The sequence below is a fragment of the Pristis pectinata genome, chromosome 14 (assembly GCF_009764475.1).
Source record: "Pristis pectinata isolate sPriPec2 chromosome 14, sPriPec2.1.pri, whole genome shotgun sequence".
Taxonomy (NCBI): domain Eukaryota; kingdom Metazoa; phylum Chordata; class Chondrichthyes; order Rhinopristiformes; family Pristidae; genus Pristis; species Pristis pectinata.
This window is the reverse complement of record NC_067418.1, coordinates 10,830,099-10,851,516: the sequence shown is the minus strand read 5'-3', so window position 1 is coordinate 10,851,516 and position 21,418 is coordinate 10,830,099. Positions and strand designations below refer to the sequence as shown.

The 21,418-nt window shown below is 39.8% G+C and overlaps 1 protein-coding gene across 4 annotated transcripts in view; it reads left to right on the top strand.

Moving 5' to 3' along the window:
- LOC127577624 (liprin-alpha-1-like) overlaps positions 1-21,418 on the top strand; it is a 118,057-nt gene that overhangs the window by 61,457 nt on the left and 35,182 nt on the right. For 3 of the 4 annotated variants that reach the window (XM_052028928.1, XM_052028926.1, XM_052028929.1), the window contains 8 exons: positions 1,102-1,233; positions 4,137-4,199; positions 6,397-6,488; positions 9,635-9,782; positions 13,262-13,485; positions 13,961-14,198; positions 17,010-17,039; positions 20,418-20,563. In XM_052028928.1, the coding sequence (XP_051884888.1) occupies positions 1,102-1,233; positions 4,137-4,199; positions 6,397-6,488; positions 9,635-9,782; positions 13,262-13,485; positions 13,961-14,198; positions 17,010-17,039; positions 20,418-20,563 (1,073 nt within the window). The remainder of the gene's footprint in view (positions 1-1,101; positions 1,234-4,136; positions 4,200-6,396; positions 6,489-9,634; positions 9,783-13,261; positions 13,486-13,960; positions 14,199-17,009; positions 17,040-20,417; positions 20,564-21,418) is intronic. The other variant, XM_052028927.1, reaches the window with a different exon arrangement.

Sequence of the window (21,418 nt, the reverse complement as noted above, 5' to 3'; positions counted from 1 at the left end):
GACTCGGTATGTTGACCATCAATTACCGTGCTGTATGTCTCTATGACTTACAAAAGGTGACACATTCGTCTTAATCCATAACAAAAACATTGTTGGATGGGAGTTTGTTGAAATGGCTGTCCAAGTCATTTTGAAGTGCTTTCAATTCTTCTACTGGCCCTGCCCCCAAAAACATCTCCAATTTTGATATAAGTTGCATGCTTTTTTATGATGCTCCATATTGTAATATAGGGAATAAAAGTCCTAAATTCTCTTTATCCCAGTGTCCTCCCTGGCCCCCACTGCCACCCCTTTAAACTTAGGGTGTCAATTACTAGAACAAGAGGTAACAGGCCTCTTGTTTGTGATAGAGTGCCTTTGGAATGGACTTGGAGGGTGTGGGTTACCATAAAAACCCCTTCATCTGCACAGTCTCAAAGTACAAATGTTACTCTGCTGTTCAATTAAAAAAAATGTTATTTTTTTTATTTTTAAACTGTTTGATGACTAAGGAAAAATGGAATGCACTTTTAATCAAATGCTGGGGTTGTCTCTCGCATCCCACATTTACCCAACACAACTGTCAGGGTAAGATTTCTCCCCATATGTCATTTATACATCTAAGTTTTAGTATTATTTCATAAACAGGTTAATTTTAATCTTTAATCAAATTTGATAAGTTTCACCTACATTGGGTTCCTCTTTAAAAATAACCATTAAACTTTTGCATTGGATTGTAAACATTCTAGATATGGAGAGATACTTGAAAATAAAAAAAGACTACATATGCTGGAAATCTGAAATAAAAACAGAAAATGCTGTAAATACAGCAGGTCAGACAGCGTAGACAAATATTTCATGAGCTTTACACTAAACTTGATTCTTTTCTGTGTGCCAAATATCGATCTTTGTATGTATAAAACTTCTGGGTATGAGGTAAATATGAGTGTGTTTAACATGATTATCAAGTTCTTATTCACATAGACAAGTGCATGCTTTTCAAATTAAGCATGTTCTTGTATTTAAAATTGCCTTCTATATAGTGTATCTTGACCAACTGGCAGTGATTGAGTTTTTTTTTCCAATCTAGTTTTTTTAATCTACCCGTTATTTATCTATAAGGCTCGACAGAGAGAAAAGATGAACGAAGAACACAATAAGCGCTTATCAGACACAGTAGATAAACTGCTGTCAGAGTCCAATGAAAGACTTCAGCTACATCTAAAGGAAAGGATGGCTGCATTAGAGGAAAAGGTAGTCCTTTTAAAAACAAAATAATGAATTAAAATTATTAAATCCTAGAAGATGGTATTTACTGCATAAACTTGGCCTATTTAGCAAAGTCTGGTTTATGTTTCGCATACTATGTAGCAACATAAGATAGGGAATAGGGCATTTAGCTCCTCAAACCTTTTCTCATTCAATAACAGATTTGTAACCTAACCCCATGCACCTGCATTTGCCTCATATCTTTTGATAGAAATATGCTAACCAAAGGGATTAATCTCAGATTTAAAATTAATGATTGTCCGAGCAACAGTTGTCATTGGCAGAAGAGTCTCAAATTTAGAAACTTTTCATCTTCACTCCTGAGATGCTGATCTATAATCGTCAGACAGTGTTCCTTAGTCATAGATACCCCAGCCCAGTGGGAAAAATTTTCTTTGTGCGCAATGTTCCCTTCAAAACTTCATAGAACATTACAGCACAGTACAGGTCCTTCAGCCCACAATATTGTGCCGACATTTTATCCTGCTCTATCTAACCCTTCCGTCCCACATAGTCTTCCCTTTTTCTATCATTCATGTGCCTATCTAAGAGCCTCTTAAATGTCCCTAATATATCTGGCTCCACCACCTCTGCAGGCAGTGCGTTCCGCGCACCCACCACTCTGTGTTTTCAAAAAAAAAACTAATCTGTGACATTCCACCCCCCCCCCCCCCCCCCCCCCCCCCCCCCAATACTTTCCTCCAATCACCTTAAAATTATGCCCCCTCATTTTAGCCATTTTCACCCTGGGGAAAAGGTCTCTGACTGTCCACTCAATCTATGCCTCTTGTTATCTTGTACACCTCTATCAAGTCACGGCTCATCCTCCTTTGCTCCAAAGAGAAAAACCCTAGCTTGCTCAACCTACTCTCATAAGACATGCTTTCCAATCCAGGCAGCATACTGGTAAATCTCCTCTTGCACCCTCTCTAAAGCTTCCACATCCTTTCTATAGTGAGACGACCAGAACTGAACACAATAATCCTAGTGTGGTCTAACCAGAGTTTTATAGAGCTGCAACGTTACCTTGTGGCTCTTGAACTCAGTACCCCGACTAATGAAGGCCAACACACCATACACCTTCCTGACCCTATAAACCTGTGTGACAACCTTGAGGAATCTATGGATGTGGACCCAAGGTCCCTCTGTTCCTCCACACTGCTAAGAGTCCTGCCATTAACCTTGTATTCTGCCTTCAAATTCGATCTTCCAAAGTGTGTCACTTCACACTTATCCAGGTTGAACTCCATCTGCCACTTCTCAGCCCAGCTCTGCATCCTATCAATGTTCTGTTGTAACCTACAGCATCTTTCTACAACTATCCACAACACTACAAACCTTTGGGTCATCTGTAAACTTACTAACCCACCCTACCACATCCTCAAACAAGTCATTTATAAAATCACAAAGAGCAGGGGTTCCAGAACAGATCCCTGCAGAACACCACTGGTCACTGACCTCAAGGAAGAATACTGTCCATCTACAACCACCCTTTGTCTTCCATGGGTGAGCCAATTCTGAATCCACACAGCCAAGTTTCCCTGGATCCCATGCCTCCTGACTTTCTGAATGAGCCTTCCATGAGGAACCTTATCAGATGCCTTACTAAACTCCACTTACACCACATCCACTGTTCTACCTTCATCAATGTGCTTTGTCACATCCTCAAAGGATTCAATCAGGCTCGTGAGGCACGACCTGCCCCTCGCACAGCCATGCTGACTGTCCCTAATCAGCCTATGCTTCTCCGAATGCTCATAAATCCTGTCTCTAAGAATCTTCCCCAGTAATTTGCCCACTACTGAAGTAGGATTCACTGGTCTGTAATTCCCAGAGTTATCCCTACTCCTTTTCTTGAACAAAGGAACACCATTTGCCACCCTCCAATCATCTGGCACTACTACGGCTAGTGAGGATGCAAAGATCATCGCCAAAGGCGCAGCAATCTCGTCCCTCACTTCCCGTAATAACCTTGGATATATCCCATCCTGCCCCGATGACTGATCTATCCTAATGTTTTTCAAAAGTTCCAGCACAACCTCTTTCTTCACGTCGACATGCTCCAATGTATCAGCCTGTCATATGCCATCCTCACAAATGTCAAGGTCCCTCTCACTGGGGAATACCGAAGCAAAGTATTCATTAAGGACCTCCCCTACCTCTTCTGACTCCAGGCACATGTTTCCTCTCTCAGCCCTGATTGTTCCTACTCTCACTCTAGTCATCCTCCTATTCTTCACTTATGTGTAGAATACCTTGGGGGTTTTCCTTAATCCTTCTCGTGCCCCCTTCTAGCTCCCTCGTGGCTACTTTGTAACTCTCCAGAGCCCTGTCTAATCCTACAGTCATATCTCTTCTAAATTTGAGGAAATATAGTTGTTTATCTAGTATCTCTTTGCAATTTATCATTTGGAATTTTGGTATTATTCTGATAATGCACATTTCATTGCCTCAGAGGCCAACTTATCTTTCCTAAGACGTGGCTGGACTGCGTTCAGTACTTGAGGTGCGATTTGAACCAGAGCTTTGCATTGTACTTCCTTTTATTCTTCCTTGCATTTGATATACACACACTCTCCATGCTTCTTACCTTGTAATTTAGATAGATATTCATTGGACAACTAAAGTAAATCAGCACAAAGGACCATCTTGTTATATTCAGCAGCAATGTGATGAAGTCTTTTGCTGAATCTCATCCCTCTGTGGAATGGTTTGTATGTAGAAAGACTCAAGCAATTTAGGAAATGAAATGCTTAATTTGAATCAAGTCATAGAAATGGAAAAAATCCCTGTCCATTCTATTCTTCATTGTAAAATGTTAATATTATTAAGTTTGAATTGAAATACTAAGTATCTGGTCTAAATTATCCTGGAAAATATAATTTCAGAATTCCCTTATTCGAGAGCTTGAAAATACAAAGCAACTGATTGAAGAAACACATCAAGAGAAGGTAATCTTCCTTTGCAATAGTGATTTCTCATATATTCACTTGCATTTTGATTCTCTACCGTCATAACCTTGAAGCACACTTAGAAATGTAGTTAAGCTGCACTGCTAATAAAAATACTTAAGTTGTCTTATAAATGTTACTCATGATTCTGTGTTACTGGGAGCTTTCATCTTAAAGTCTTTGCTTTATACCAGTAATTGAAAATCCAAAAACTGTAGATGCTGGAAATCTAAAGTAAAAACGGAAAATGCTGGAAATACCTAGCAAGTCAGGCCACATCCATGGGAAGAGAAGCAGAGATGTTTCTCTATCTTTTAAAATTTTTTTTTGAAAAAAGAGAGAAACATCTCTGCTTCTCTTCCCATCTCTTTTTTAAAAAAAATTTCACTATCACTTCTGACCTTCCACTGTCTGATCCTGAACAATCTGTCCTCAGTAGAGGTCCTGGCTCCATCCCCCTATGTCCCCATCTCGATGAATTCTGAGTTTGACATGACGTTAAAAACTTCTTCTGCTTCTTTGGCCAGGGACTGCCACCCCTGCCCATCCCAAACCCTGGGCCCTTTCACTTGTTTTCAGTGCTCCTGATCCACCTGCACCTCTCTCTTTCGCCATTTATCCTCTAGATCTATGCATTGCTGACTGCCAACTTGAAATTGACTGCCTTGACTTTTCTATTTCCCTCTTGCACTCTAACCTACCCCTTCCAACAATCTGCCCAAAATCCACAAGCTTGACTTCCCTGGCAGACCACTGTGTTCTTGTCCTACTGAACTTATTTCTTCCTACCTTGACTCTATCTCATTCCCATACTGACATGTCTATCCATGTCATCCTCTACTGCCACACTGAGGCCAGGCGCAGGTTGGAGGAATGACACCTCATTCCGCTTTAGGAGTCTCCAACCTGATGGCCTTAACATTGATTTCTCTAACTTTCCATAACCCCACCCCTTTTTTCTCCCCCCCCCCCCTTGCCTCTTCTACCTATCGCCCCTCAGCTTATTACATCTTCACCTCCTCCCCCACCCACCTACTTCCCCCCTCACCTGAACTCACCTATCCCCAGCCTGTGTGTGCTCCTCCCCCTCCCCCCACCTTCTTATTCCGGCTTCTGCCCTCTTCCTTTCCAGTCCCGATGAAGGGTCTTGGCCCAAAATGTTGACTGTTTATTTCCCTCCATAGATGCTGCCTGACCTGCTGAGTTCCAGCACTTTTTGTGTATTGCTCCAGATTCCGGCATCTGCAGAATTTTGTGTCTCTATCCATTCTCCTTTGTCCAGTACCTTCCCACTTATATCGGTAACACCTCTGATGCCCTCTGCCCCTTTGACCACTTTCAATTGACTGGTCCCAGCAGGCACATTTTTACCGTGGATGTACAATTCCTTTACCCCTCCATTCCATGTCAGGATGGTCTGAGGGCCTTCTGCTTTTTCCTCGAGCAGAGACCCAACCAGTTCCCCTCCAGCAACACACTCCGTCATTCAACTTGTTCTCACATTGAACAACTTCTCCTTCAACTCCACTCACTTTCTCCAGATCAAAGGTGCAATTATAATATGCTTGCCTTTTTATGGGGTATGTGGAATGGTCTTTGTTTCAGTCCTACCCAGGCCCACTCCCTCGACCCTTTTTCCAATACATCAAAAACTACATCGGTACTGCTTCCTGTACTTGTGCAGAACTCGGCAACTACTGCCACTCACCCTGCCCTCACCTTCACATGGTCAATCTCTGACTCTTCCCTTCTCTGTCTCCATCTCAGGAGATAGGCTAGCTACTAACATCCTTTTATACCTGTAGTTTGAACATGGGCTGTAATCATTTAGTTTATGGTTAATTTATTGGTAAAAGTGTATTATAAGTTGGGTATTTTTCAGAAAAATGTATTACTTGGTGGATCTTTTGTAAAATTTCTGTAAATGAGTCAAAGTATTCTCAGAACATTCCTTGCTGCTACCTTGTAAACCTGATAATTTGAGAGACCAGCTTAAATGTTTTGACTTTAAATATAAAATGAAACTTGGTTATAATTCTTTCATCTTTCTTGTGGTTTTAATGCATGGTCTCATTTTAAATTATGAACGCATTGAAGCTATTCATTGATAACTCTCGCCATTTGCATTACTTTACAATTTTCATTACAATATTTTTTAGTTTATTATTTTCAGGCAATTTAATATTTTGTGTTGCAGAATCAATTGTTGGTTGAAATTGAAACCTCACGGGCTGAAACTGATCAGTGGAGAGTGAAAGCAGCTTCTTTTGCTGACCCTCTGCATCACAGGTATCATAAAAATAACATTCTCTTTACCAATTTACGCAATTGTTTTGTTATGTGCCTCTACTATAATTCCTATCTTTCTAATTTTTGTCTTGAATCCCTGTATATTGATCAAAGGATTGCAAAATATGTTTTCTGAGTTATTTAATAACATTTTTTAACATCTAAGAATCTAAACTAAGATGCTCATAAAATAAAGTATGCTTTCCAGATACGTCTTTGTATAATATCTCTAAAACAAAGATGTAATTCATATAACTGTGGTTCTGGTATTATAATATCCTAAATGTTAATTTGGTATTTTTGACTTGCATTCCATGATGCATTGAGTTCACAAATCTTGTACTTTTGTACTATTTCCTCTGTAACTCAATTCACTGTACCCTTTAGCTGCCTTCAATTCTGGGCCCAGTACACTTTTCCCAGGTTCTTCTGACTTGGTCTCCTTTTGCATTCCCAACTTCCAGCCGTTATCTTTAGTGACCCAGATTGTTCAATGAGCTTTGTCCCACCTACTAGAGTGCTCTCCCTCAATTTTTCTGCCTGTCCATGTGTTTTCTTGGTAAGGAGATTTGCAGGTGCCTTATTTTGCCTGGCATGCTGCTTAAAAGAATTCTCAAAAGAGAGTAAAAGTGGTATTGATCACTCCCAAATTTGTTTCCAAGTGAAAATGGCTACATGGTCTTTGGTTTCGTCTCCCGGCAGCAGAGGAGGAGTTAGATGGAGAAATAGAAAATAATTTTTTTCTGCGCCCTAAATTTAGTCACTTTCAAGTTAGATAGAACAGTACAGCACAGGAACAGGGCCTTTGACTCATGATGTCTGTGCTGACTATGGTGTCAATTTAAACTCATCCCATCTGCCTGCACACTGTCTATCCGTCTATATCCACCACCCCACACCTCCCTCCACCATCCCCTGCCTGTTCAGGTGCCTGTCTAAATGCCTCTTTTCATCACATCCCCTGATAGTACATTCCAGGCACCTATCCATCTCTATATAAATTCTCTGACCATCTACCCTATTCGTGCCCCTCATATTTTTATACACTTATATCAGGTTGCCCTTCAGCCTCCGATGCTCCAGAGAAAACAGTCGGAGCTTTTTGGACCTCTCCTTTTGGATAATACTATCTAATCCAGGCAACATCCTGGTAAGCCTCCCTTCCTAAAAGGTGGCAACCAGAAGTGCTCGCAGCACTTCAAATGTAGCCTAACCAAAGTTTTATACAGCTGCAACATGACTTCCCAACTTTTATACTCAGTGTTCCACCTGATAAAGGCAAGTATGCCATTTGGATTTTTTGCCACCCAGTCTACTTGCGTTGCCACCTTCACGGAGCTATGGACTTGCACTCCACGATCCTTTGTACATAAGTGCTCCTAAGAGTCCTGCCTTTCACTGTATCCTACATTTGAGATTTGACCTCCCAAAGTGCAACAACTCATGTCCAGATTAAACTTTTATCTGCCATTTCTCTGTCCATATTTCCAGCTGGTCTATATCCTGCTGAATCCTTTGACAACCTTCCTCACTATCCACAACTCTGCCATTTTTTGTGTCATCTGCAAACTTGCTAATCACCCCACCTGTATTTTCAGCCAAATCACTTCCACTGTCCTACCCTCATCAATCACTTCAATACTTCCTCAAAAAATGTTTGTAAGACATGACCTTCCACACAAAGCCATGCTGATTATCCCTAATAAAGCCATGCTTTTCCAGATGGGAGTAAATCCTATCCCTTAGAACCTTCAATAATTTCCCTACCACTGATGTAAGGCTCACCAGCCAATAATTTCCTGGTTTGTCCCTGTTTCCCTTCTTAAAACAACAACATTGGCTATAGTCCAGTCCTCTTGGACCTTGTCTGTGGCTAAAGAGGATACAAAGATCTCTGTCAAGGCCCCAGGAATCTCTACTTTTGTCTCTCTCAATAACCTGAGATAGATCCCCTCAGGCCCTGGGGACTTATTCACCTTCATGTTCTTCAAATGCATAGACACTTTCAATCTCTACCCTTTATTTAGCATCAGCAGCAGAGGTCTTTAAAGGAATATTTTGGGGAAGAAAAGGTGACATTTCTAATTTGAGCAGTGTCTAGTCTCTTGAGCCTTTGGCTTGTTGAGGAAAAACTGGCAATTCTGCTATTTATTATTACTGATAAAGCAGATAACTAATGAGTAACTTTTCTGTGGAAGTGTACAGTTGCACTAAACTATAGTGTTGATGTAACTGGAAGCTGAAATCCAAACTCAGGTTGATGTGCAAGTCTAAGCCTGTCACAATACTAGAGGAGAGAGCCTGGAATGAGTGTGGACACTAACACCAATTTACTCTGTGCAAGTTTGGCAGCAGTGTCAAGAGGTTTTGATTTCCCACAGAAGCTAAACCTGCAGTAAGCTTTGCTTCCCTCAGCAGATTTATTTCTAAGGTTCGTACAATATGCAGTCTTCAAAGATACAAATAGAGGCCTATTTGGAGCATGGCCATGTCCTAATTTCTTAATTCCTGAAACGACAATTTCTTTGCGTTGCATAACCATCTGATGAAAGGGCTGAAATAATTTGTTCAAGGACCCTGATTTTGAAATTGCTAATGCATACAGGATTTTCATAGACTGATTATTTAGGGCCTAAATGCAAGAACATAATATAAGAAATAGAAGCCTTTCAGCTCCTCGAGCAGTCTCTGCCATTCACTGTCATGGTTGATCTTCTACCAGTTGCTGCTTTCCTACACTATCCCAAGTACTTTGATCCCTTAATATTTTTTTAAGAATGGAAGAAATGTCAGTTGCAATTGTTCTCTGTGTACCAACTCAATTAGTTAATTAAGAATGCAGAAAAGTTGTTCAAGTTTTTTTTAATTGCTTTTATGATGTAACACTTTTCCATTTGAGGAGTGTTTAATTTTGGAAACTTCCATTGATCTTTTAGATATTACTGGGATCCATTAATGAATTATTATCAAAGAAAGCCCTGTTGTTGAAATACGGACATGTAAATTCGATCCAGGGTGCTGTTCTCATCACGAAAGTGGGTTGGCAACACAATTTTGGCAATGTAGTTCCATTTTCAATATGTGAGGCTGCATGCATGCCACATCACTGAATTTACCCTAACTGTTGAATTTGTTTTGTTCCACAGGCCTCATTTAAGTAGCAGCTCGGATTATAGGTATCCATTACCAACAGCGTCAGAGGAAGACACCCATCCAGACCCATATAGCAGCGCCTCAGTATTACGTAGAACTCAGAAGGGCCGCTTGGCAGCTTTACGAGATGAACCTTCAAAGGTAAAGTTTCTTGGTAGCACGTTTTTGTTTACGGCAACTTTATATGCAATGTGATTGGAAGCAATTTATCTGCTTTTGCACTTTTTGAGGGCCTAGCAATTGAATTTATACTCCAAGAATGGGACTTGATCTTTAACCCTACCTGTCCATCAGAAACTGGACAATTTTCAACAAGAAAGGCAAGTTCATTACTGCCAGGAACTCAAATATTTTTTCAAGCAATTTTGGTTTTTAGTGTGTTGACAAATAGGCAGTCTAGTTCAGTTGGTGGCACACTTGCTTTTAGAGTCAAAAAGTTTTTAGTTCAAGTTCTCTTGCCAAGACTTCAGCATCAAAATTTAGGTTGCATTACTGAAGTTCTGTCTTGTGGATGGGATGTTCTGATATCTGGATGTAAAAAGTGCCACTGTTTTGAAGGAGTGCTGGCATGTTAACCCTGCATCTTGCCCGATATTTATCTATCAAACAATATCATTAAATAAGACTATTAGTTTGTTTTGAGCTAGTTTGCTTTGGGTAAGTTAGTTAAAATGTTTCCTAAATTTCAACCAGGACTACACTTTCAAAAAAAACTGACCACAAGAAGCTTTGGAATGTCCCGAGGTTACAAAAGGCACTGCAAAAATGTGGGTGTTGATCTCTTATTCTGAAATTATAAAAATTAATGCCTTTTTGCATTAGTGGGATGCTGATTGTGGCATTCCCTGAAAAATTGCTGCTTTGTTGCCAGTGTGAGTCTGTCAACTTTCTTTTTCTAAAGTAATGGACAGATTGTGGGAGGTCTTGTCTGGAAGGATTCCATGGTTCCTGGAAACATCTATTGTGTGAATTGCTATGAAGTTTCAATTTATTTTGGAGAACAGCAGCAATCAAGGAGTGCTTACAACAGCCTGAAAATCCTGGGTCACTGTGGTTTCTCAGGTCATTTCAGGATAAATACTGTGCTGGAGTCGATTTGAGAGACTGCTACTTAATCAGAGGTTCTGTCTTTCAGATAAGATGATCTGCTCTCTGGATATAACTCAATCTTGTGGGCATCTACCTCCCCTCACCTCTCACCGCCACCTTCTCACTTCCACTCTCCCATTTCCCTCCTTGCACCTTCTTCCCCATCCCTTGCTTTCTCTGCTGACTGTAAAGTCCTGGCTATTGTGTCTTTCCCCTTCCTGAAATCCGTGTTGGGAAAGTCATTAGGGAAGTAGGTGCTTTTTATTGATCTTGGATGCATCTGCATAATTTTATTTGAAATAAATTTGAGGCTGTCGACAGCTTTTCACTGAGCCGAAGCATGTCTGCAGTTGCTGGACGCAGTTATCTGGAGGATAACTAAAACTGAGTGTCCCCTCTGGACAATAATGATGATTGCAACCTTCCATGCCCCGGATTGTTTATCCCAATGAATTTCCTGGAAAAAGCTCCAGCTAATGAAGGGGTACACACTCTTTCATTCCTGGCATTTACGATAACATTCAGAGCACTTTGAATACATTTGGTGTCTTTCATCATAGTTTACATTTATTAGAATATTAAATAGAAGCTTAATTTATAGCTGTATTTTGGCATTCTGGAACTTGTGCATGCAGATTGGATCCCTTGTTTCCAATAAATGTTTGTTCATGGTGAGTTTTCCAATTGCGGTGATGCTGCTTGATTGAAATCCTGTCTAATGTCATCTAATGTGAAAAGCCTGACATTGGTGATTAATTGCTGAACTACCTTTGTGTTCTTGGATTATTTCAAATAATGCTATCAGCATCAGGAAGTTATGTGCTTAAGTACTTGGTGCACTGTTAGTTTTGCTGCTCCTATCCTTCTGAATAGTCATTTACATATTGAATCCAATTATTCCATTTTACTGCTATGTTTCTTTCATGATGTATTTTCTCAGTGAATATTGAACTCCCTTTGCAATATAATCTCAACTATTTCACTGAAGTGCACTACCATTTAATTGTGATCTATTGATGATGCACTACTATTATTATTTTCTTTTCCTGCTGCATTTCTGATGGATTTCTCTGCAGAATGTAAGTTTGTCTCATGCGTTGTGTGCACAGTTTTTAATCCTGAATTGTTTCACAATGTCAATTGTTAAGTAGCGATTTAACTTTATTTCACCTAAAAGTATAGTTTGCTTTATGCCATTTCAATTTGTTATCATGGTAAATAGCAGACATCTGTCCAAGGAAGGATAAATGTAACGTTTCACAGCCTTCCATTTGTGTAGCCTATAAGGTCCATTGTGGCCAGTGCTTTTGCAGGGAACCTCCACCCTATGATGACAGCAACTTGCGTGCACTACAACGTGAAAGTTAGAAACGCTAGTGCCCCTGAACTCCAGTTCCAGATCATACTGGACTGAGGGACTGGATGCACTTTGTATCTGGCCCCTTAGCTTAATGCCAAGCACAGGTGGCATACAAGCAGCACCCCTATTCATTTGAATGGGGTTGCTGCCCTTCTTTACAAAGGTAAGTTCAAGTTGTTTATTTTTCTTTGCTCTTCTTTAGATTATGACAATTGATGTATTTTGACTAAATATTTTAATTTTTTAAATTATCCTTTTAAACTATTATTAAATAGTTCTGAATATCAGGGGATTAGTACTGGAGCCAGAGCAAGAGACCAGTCTGGGTTAAGCACTGTCCGACCCAAGTTGCTGCACGCCTGAATGCATGTGACCAGTGTAACTTCTGCTCGCCAGTTTGCACCAATTTCACACATTTAATTCTAATGTAATGTTAGCACTTTCCTCCTTTCCATTTCCAAGCGTTTCTCAAGAATGTCTACATTTGGTATTGTATATTCTGTTTCAAGTTACTTAAGTTTTTGGTAAATCATGTGCCACAAGTATTGATATCAAAATAAAACTTATTGATACTTTCAAAAGAGATGCAAAATTCAGTTTTCTGTGAAGATTGACCAGTAGTTTGTTGACTTTACAATTGATCATTTGTGCATCTTTATTGTTACCTTTTCAGGTGATTGGTCCCTTTCCCCAGTAATTCAATTTATAATTTTTTTAAACAATGTATATAATTGAGTACTCATTTTGCCAGGAGGCTATTGAAAATTACAAAGTGATTACATTTTTGTTAGATAAGGATATTCAGGATTATGGGGTCAAGGGAATAAGATGGAATTGACAATGAGGGGATGGAATTGATAATAAGGGTTCTAACGAAGGGATTTTGACCTGAAATGTTAACTGTTTTTTCTTCCCATAGATGTGGTCTGACCTGACTGTTTCCAGCATTTTCAGTTTTATTCTACGTTTCCAGCATCTTCAGTTTTATTCTACGTTTCCAGCATCGGCAGTTTTTTAAAATTTTCACTTAGATGAAATTGATGTCTCGATTGAATTTGGGGAAAGAGGCTCATGTGGTTGAATGGCCCTTTCCTGCCCTTGTATCTTGGTTTCATGTTTGACATTTTGGTATTCTGTTTCTGAGCAAGATGTACTGCACTTTTATGAACAGGTTCAGACTTTGAATGAACAAGAATGGGAGCGTGCACAACAAGCCAGTGTCTTGGCAAATGTGGCCCAGGCTTTTGAGAGTGATGCTGAAGTGTCAGATGCGGAAGATGATAGAGAGACTATATTCAGCTCTGTCGATTTACTCTCACCAAGTGGTCAAGCTGATGCCCAAACTTTGGCTATGATGCTTCAAGAACAGTTGGATGCCATCAATAATGAAATAAGGTTTGTCCTGTTATAATGTACTTAATGCTTCAGAATAATAGGCATAAAAGGGGAAAGTAAAATAACTCTGTTAATCAAGGATGAAATTGGTGCAGTTAGAGGAAATAATCTTGGCTGAGATGATTATGATGTAAAATCAGTTTGGGTGGAATTAAGGGAGCAAAGGAAAACTCACTGGTGGGCTTCATCTGTAAGCCCCCTAACTGTAGTGGCACTGTTAAACAGAAATAATGAGAATGTATAAATAATGCATATAAGTAGGCTTAAGTGATTTCAGGCTGAACAAGTGACTGAATATTTGCATATTATTCTGATTCCATTTAAAGTCTCAATAAAAGCATGCACAGCAGGCTTTACTTGAAACATCCGCATAGTAGTTTGAGATGGAACTGTAATAAAAAAAATTCATACCACGATGACTATGACAAGAAGGGGCTGAGAAAGTGATCCAGCACTCAAGTTAATTGTTTTGCAGGCTCATCCAAGAAGAAAAAGAGTCCACACAGCAGAGAGCAGAAGAAATCGAGAGCCGAGTGGGTAGTGGTAGCCTTGATGGTCTGAATCTTTGCCGGTACCGAGGAGGTACACTCCCTGCCTCATTCACTGGTTCATCACTTGCCAGTTCTTCGCCACCCGGCAGTGGACACTCCACGCCAAGACGAACGCCTCGAAATGCTGCTCATGAGCTTGACAGGCTTGGTGTCATGACCCTGGTAAGTTTAAATCTTTAGAAATATCTTTTGGCAGCACATAGTCATGTGCTAATATTACATTTACCTAATCTGCTGTTGATGGTGACTATGAATCTACTAGATTGTTGAGAAAACCTTTCTGGTTTGAGGAAGGAAATCTGCTGATTTTTGTTTTGTGCTGAATATGCCCAAGCATTTATATGCAGCTCCAGTGTAGATGATTTTCGATGGAGAATAGAAAATAAATGAAGAAACATGTTTAATAAATCCTATAAACAGACTGATAATTGGTATTGGTTTATTATTGTCACTTGTTCTGAAGTACAGTGAAAAGCTTGTCTTGATAACGAATTTTCCAGATTCATGGAGACAGACAAGTTGAAAAGTTCTAGGAAACATCATACTGATGTTAATAGTGATGTAATTGGGACTGGGGTGCACGTTAATTTTGGTGTGATATAAATTTAATCAGAAGTTGCATATTTTAAAATGTTTAACATTTCCATGTTTGTTGTCTGTCCTGTTATCTTGAAGAAAGCATTCCTAAAAAGTATAAACTCTGAGCAAAATGCTAGCCGATAAATTTGAAATATAGAATATTTAACTTTTGTATAGCATTTGGAAATAACTTGTAATTCAACAGTTATTGGTGACAGGGATATAACATAGATGATGTTTTGGTACATGAAAGCTTTGTTGGAGTTTTCAACAATTTCAAAAGACATGTCATGAGCATTTAGTATAACATTTCCCAACTCACTTAAATTGGGAGTGGAATCCCTGTTTTAGTGCATTACCTCAACTTCCCCAAAACTTAATCTTAGAAAACAGTGCTCTATGTGGAAGGAAATTGTGAGAGTGACAACAGTGTTTAACTTCAGCAGATATTGTGTATTACGTCTCTTTGAACCATTGACATATGGCTCCAATTATACCAGTTAATTTGCTTATATTGAATATAACGTAATTCTTCTGCTGCAAAGATTAAATGTTAACAGATTCCCGTAAGGAATGCCACATCCGACGGCAAAACTCTACTTCACTTTTGCTGATGAAGAGTAGCACATTCCTCTGGGGTACATTGATATTAGATGGAAATAATTATTTATTTGATGTGTATCCATTGTTTCATTTTTGGTTACTCTTTAAAGCTTCTGTCAATTATAATTGTTTTCACTCTCAGTGCATCTTGGGGTTAGGATTGAATAGAGTAGGCCAGAAAACATCTCATTATAAAAGAATTGTGTAAATCTTTTGCCTATGTAAGGAATTAAAAATGCCTTGATCAAAGTGTTCTTTGGCCAATGTGGTCTGTGTGATTCAATGCAGCACATGTACATTTTTTCCTTTTAGTCTGCACTTCAGTGGGTGAAATTTGAGTTGCATCTTGTGATTCAAAAATTGTTCTGAGGCAGAAAGTTGCCACCAGAACTGTCTTGATAATGCTGCTTAGTAACTATATGGTATGTTTGCTTTCAAGTGATCCTGGCTATTTTGAGGTGCCAAGATTAATATTTAATAATCCCTACTGTATTTTAGTGCAACTTCCACTTTTGATGGAATAGGATTTTTTGTTTTAAGCATTGCTATTTTCTTTCTTGTGTTTTGCCTTTTCTCTGTTCCTTCCTCTTCTCCGTGGCAATTTTAGTCACTGTCCCAACATTCTTTCCTAACCCACTGCTCTGTTTCATAAAGCATATGATTTTACAAATCATGTTGCCCTGATAGCTCAAGCGTTACAAAGTGGTGCTGAAAAAGCAAAAAGATTTGTAAAAGCAGAAGGATTATTTTAGCTCGTGCAATTGACAGGCACTTTTGATTGCCTATATGTTACTGATGCAGAGCTTCATATGTTATACTAATTTAATAGGACTTGAAAACAGACTTTGTATCTCTACAAAAATCTGCAGCTGCTGGAAATCTGAAACTAATAACATACTATAGATGCTCAGGCCAAGCATCTGTGGAGAGAGAAACAATTAACGTTTGAGGTAGATGACTTTTCATCAGAAAACAAATGAATAAGATCATAGAATACATAAAATTCACATTGTTAAAGAAAAACCTTCCATGTGTTTGTTGTTCTGATAAAAGGTCGTGGACCTGAAACATGAATTCTTTCTCTCTCCCTCGGTGCTGCGTGACTTCCTGAGAACTTCTAAGTTTGATTTGTATTTATGCATATTTGTCTTAACATCAAGTTATTTCATTATATTTTAAAGAAATCCCTTGAAGTTGGAGGAATTGTTCAACACCTATATGTGATGTAGTAATTAACAACAGCAGCAAAAATGTATTAACCGAATGAACAGTTTAATGGCTCACTCTAGAAAGACCAGAATATTGTTCCAATTTTATTGGCAAAAGGAAATTTCTTAAGATGTTTGATGATGCAGGTTAGACCAGCCAATGTATATCAATTGAGAATGTGAAATGACAAATGAAAAATGTGTCATTTATTGGCTTTGGAATGCTGTACAATTCTCATTTACTAAAGCAAGACTGAATCATAACCATGAACTGTTTTGCACGTGTAACTCACTAAGAGTGACATAATCCAGAAACTGTACAGTAGCTACCTATAATTTTCATAAATTACTTATAATTTTCATAAATATTTGCTTAGGTCAGGGCATTCAAAAGGCATTTGCAGTTGCACTTAGCTGACAAATATAAACATTTTGAAATTAATAAAATTTACGTTGTTCAAGAGAAGTCTTCCTAGCTGTCCTTGTTTTTGTGTGATTTCTAATGCGGCTACATCTTGTCTAATCTTTTAAATCAGTTTGTTATCCTTAATGACTCTCTCTTTTCTTCGCATATGTCTGTCAGCCTAGTGATTTAAGGAAGCACCGTAGGAAGGTAATTGTATGAAATTGAACTTTGATTACCTGGCAACAGATTGTTGAACAGACACTTATAGTTCTCTGCATCTCAATCAGTGCAACAGTAGCATCTTTCTCAGGTGGCTTCTTTCTTTTCCTCCCATTAAACAGTTTTAAAAGGGATTCATTTTAATTTCATCCTGGTCCTAGCTTGGAGTACTTGTGTAAATATTGCTCGGGTGAAGCAGCTAATGTTTTATAAAGACAAATTGAACTATTATTACAGTTTTACTATTCTTAAAGTTAAAGAGTAGGACTTTGTCAGTAAATGGTAAAATGCTGTGTCTTCATCCACAAGGACACTGAATTATATACATGTGGTAGGCTTCCCTAGAAGGGTGCGGCTCAAGGGATCTAAGGCATATTGCTTTGGTGAGAGGGGGCAGAGGATAGTAATGCATGGGTGTTTTAGTCTATAACAAGGGGTGAACCACAGGGATTGGTGCTGGGACCTTTGTTGTCTATGATATGTATATGAAAATTGCTAGAGTCATTGATAGTTACAGAGTTTATCTAATGATGCAGAGGGACTTAAATCAGTTGGAAAATTGGACAAGAATCATGGCAGATGAAATTCAGCCAAGACAAGTGAGGTAATGAACTTTGAGAAGTCAAATTCTCGTAGATGGCAGGGACCTTAGGAACGTTAATGTACAGAGAGATCTTGGGGTGAAAGTCCATAGTTCCCTGAAAATGGCAACACAGGTGGATAGAGTCGTAAAGAAGGCATTTGCTTTGCTTGTCTTCATAGGTCAAGGTGTTGACTATGTGTCGGGATGTCATGTTGCAGTTGCACAAAACATTGCTAGGCTGCACTTGGAGTATTGTGTACAGCTCCAGTTTCCACAAAAGGGTAGAAACAGAGTTCAGAAGAAATTCACCAAGATGTTGCCTGGAATGGAGGGCTGTAGTTATTAGGAGAGAGTGGATCGGTTGGGTATATTGTCATTGCAGTCAACATGGAAGAGGTAGGCCAAAATGGTCTGTTTCTGTTATATATGATTCTATGACAACATTAACTTTGGTACAGAAAACATACATGTTTTTCTCTAGTGGAAGAATGCTTTGAGCAGAGATTTCCTTGTGTTAGGGTTTACAAGTTCATGTACCTCTATTGCTGCTGTCAGAATAAATAGTGCTGAATAATCTTAAAGACTGATGATATCTGCAAGTACTTGCAACTGATGCAACTTAATTCTTGAAAGTCAAAATCCACATTTAACCATAGAACCATACAGCACAAAACAGGCCCTTCGGCCCACCATGTTGTGCCGTCCATCAGACCACCCTCACACTACCTAACCCCTTCCTCCCGCATATCCCTCTATCTTACATTCCTTCATATGCCTATCCAACAAGCTCTTGAACCTGTTCAATGTATCTGCCTCCACCACCACCCCAGGCAGTGCATTCCATGCACCAACCACTCTCTGGGTGAAAAGCCTCCCTCTGACATAACCTTAAAGCCATGACCTCTCGTCTTGAGCATTGGTGCCCTGGGAAGGAGGCACTGACTGTCTATCTATTCCTCTCAATATTTTATATACCACTATCATGTCTCCTCTCATCCTCCTCCTTTCCAGTGAATAAAGCCCTAGCACCTTAAGCCTCTCCTCATATTCAATACTCTCCAATCCAGGCAGCATCCTGGTAAATCTCCTCTGCACCCTCTCCAATGCCTCCACATCCTTCCTATAATGAGGCGACCAGAACTGAACACAGTACTCTAAGTGTGGCCTAACTAGAGTTTTGTAAAGCTGCATCATCACCTCGCGGCTCTTAAACTCAATCCCGCGACTTATGAAAGCCAACATCCCATTGGCCTTCTTAACTGCTCTTTCCACCTGTGAGGCAACTTTCAATGAACTGTGAATATGAACCCCAGATCCCTCTGCTCCTCCACACTGCCAAGTACCTTGCCATTCACCCAGTACTCTGCCCTGGAGTTTGTCCTTCCAAAGTGTACCACCTCACACTTCTCCGGATTGAACTCCATCTGCCACTTGTCAGCCCAGCTCTGCATCCTATCAATATCCCTCTGTAAGCTCTGACAGCCCTCCACACTATCTTAGTGTCATCTGCAAACTTACTAACCCAGCCCTCCACCCCCTCATCTAAGTCATCTATAAATATCACAAAAAGTAGAGGTCCCAGAACCGATCCCTGCGGGACACCACTAGTCACTGCCTTCCAATCCGAGGGCACTCCTTCCACCACAACCCTCTGCTTTCTACATGCAAGCCAATTCCTAATCCACACAGCCAAGCTTCCTTGGATCCCTTGGCCTCTGACCTTCTGAAGAAGCCTACCATGAGGAACCTTATCAAATGCCTTACTAAAATCCATGTAAACCACATCCACCGCACTGCCCTCATCAATCTTCCTGGTCACCTCCTCAAAGAACTCTATCAGGCTTGTGAGGCAAGATCTTCCCTTCACAAAGCCATGCTGGCTGTCCCTAATCAGTCCATGATTCTCAAGGTGTTCATAAATCTTATCCCTTAGAATCCTTTCTAACAGCTTACCCACCACAGCCGTGAGACTCACCGGTCTATAATTCCCTGGCCTATCCCTATTACCTTTTTTGAACAAGGGGACAACATTCGCAACCCTCCAATCCTCCGGCACCACCCCCGTAGACAACGAGGACTCAAAGATCCTTACCAGCGGTTCAGCAATCTCCTCCCTAGCCTCTCGAAGCAGCCTGGGGAAAATGATATGGTTCATATCATGTTCTTTGCTTTGGTTGTTCATTAGAAGTATTTAAAGTGAAGGCAGATAAATTTTTGAAAGATTGCAGAAAATTGAAGGCAATGGGGACCTGGAGGAGTTGAGACCCGTGCTAGATCAGCCATAATCATATTGAATAGCAGGGCAGGCTTGTGGGGCCAGGTGGCCTGCTCCTTGCGTTTTCTTGTGTGACCACCAATGTAAAGAAAGATTGTGCTTGCCTGTACTTTCTCGTTCCAAACAAGGCATCTGTTTCACTGGACACCCTCGATTTTTTTTTAAAAACTTATTTGTAACTTTTGCTACCCTTTATTTTGTCATAGTCTTTCGAAATCACTTAATAAGTTGCAATAAATTTGAGATGTGAGCTGTTGCATTGTCTTGTTGTTTCCAAATATATATTATCTTCACAAATAAAGAACTCATTATGGTAAGTGTCTCAGCTTCCTGTGCCATGGTAATTCTGTCCCAGTATCCTTGCTTGCTGTATTGTGCCTGTGAGATCATTGTGATGTTATTTTTAGTTGATGTGATGGTGTCAATCTTTTTTTAAAGAATCAATGTTTTTTTTAAACTGTGACCCTTTTTTTAAGTTTTTACTCATTAACAATAACTTTAATCTCAGATAGCAAAAGAGGATGCTCGAGAAGATAAAACGACAATAAGATGTGAAACATCACCACCTTCCACTCCAAGGTCCATCAGATTAGACCGGGTTAACCAAGGTGCCTGTCCCACTGCCAGCCAGGAGGATATACGGGATATAAGAAGGTAAATACCTATTTAAAAAAAAGTGTAATTCATGAGATTACTTAGTTATTCCTTGATTTACAAACGTTTGGTTTCTGACCTTTTGCTGTAACACTGACACTTCAGGGTATGTGCTCTCACTTTATGAAGTTTCTTTAGCTCTAATAAAAAGCACTCCAACCTCCATCTATAATTAGTTTTGTTCAGTACTTTCTCTCACACTGTTTTGTCAATGTGGCAGTCTACTTTATAGTGGGATTCATCAGAATTTATTCTGTGCATTCTTCCAAGATGGCTTCAAAACATCCCAGCAGTTCTGAGGATTGCACTTCCTGTAAAGAAGCTTTAAGCATTAATACTACATAATGTAAGAAGTAGGAGCGGGAGTAGGCCACCTGGCCTGTCGAGCCTGCTCCACCATTCAATAAGATCGTGGCCGAACTGGCCGTGGACTCAGATCCACCTACCTGCCTTTTCCCCATAAACCTTAATTCCCCTAACTATGCAAAAATCTATATATCTAACTGGGTCTTAAAAATATTTAATGAAGTAGCCTCTACTGCTTCCCTGGACAGAGAATTCCACAGATTCACTACTCTCTGAGGAAAGCAGTTTCTCCTCATCCCCGTCCTAAATCTATCTCCCTGAATCTTGAGGCTATGTCCCCCTAGTTCTAGTCTCACCTACCCGTGGAAACAACCTTCCTGCCTCTATCTTATCTATCCATTTTATAATTTTGTTTCTATAAGATCACTCTCATTCTTCTGAATTCCAGTGCATATTGTCCCAGGCGACTCAATCTCTCCTCGTAGGCTAACCCCCTCATTTCTGGAATCAATGTGGTGAACCTCCTCTGCACCGCCTCCAAAGCCTGTA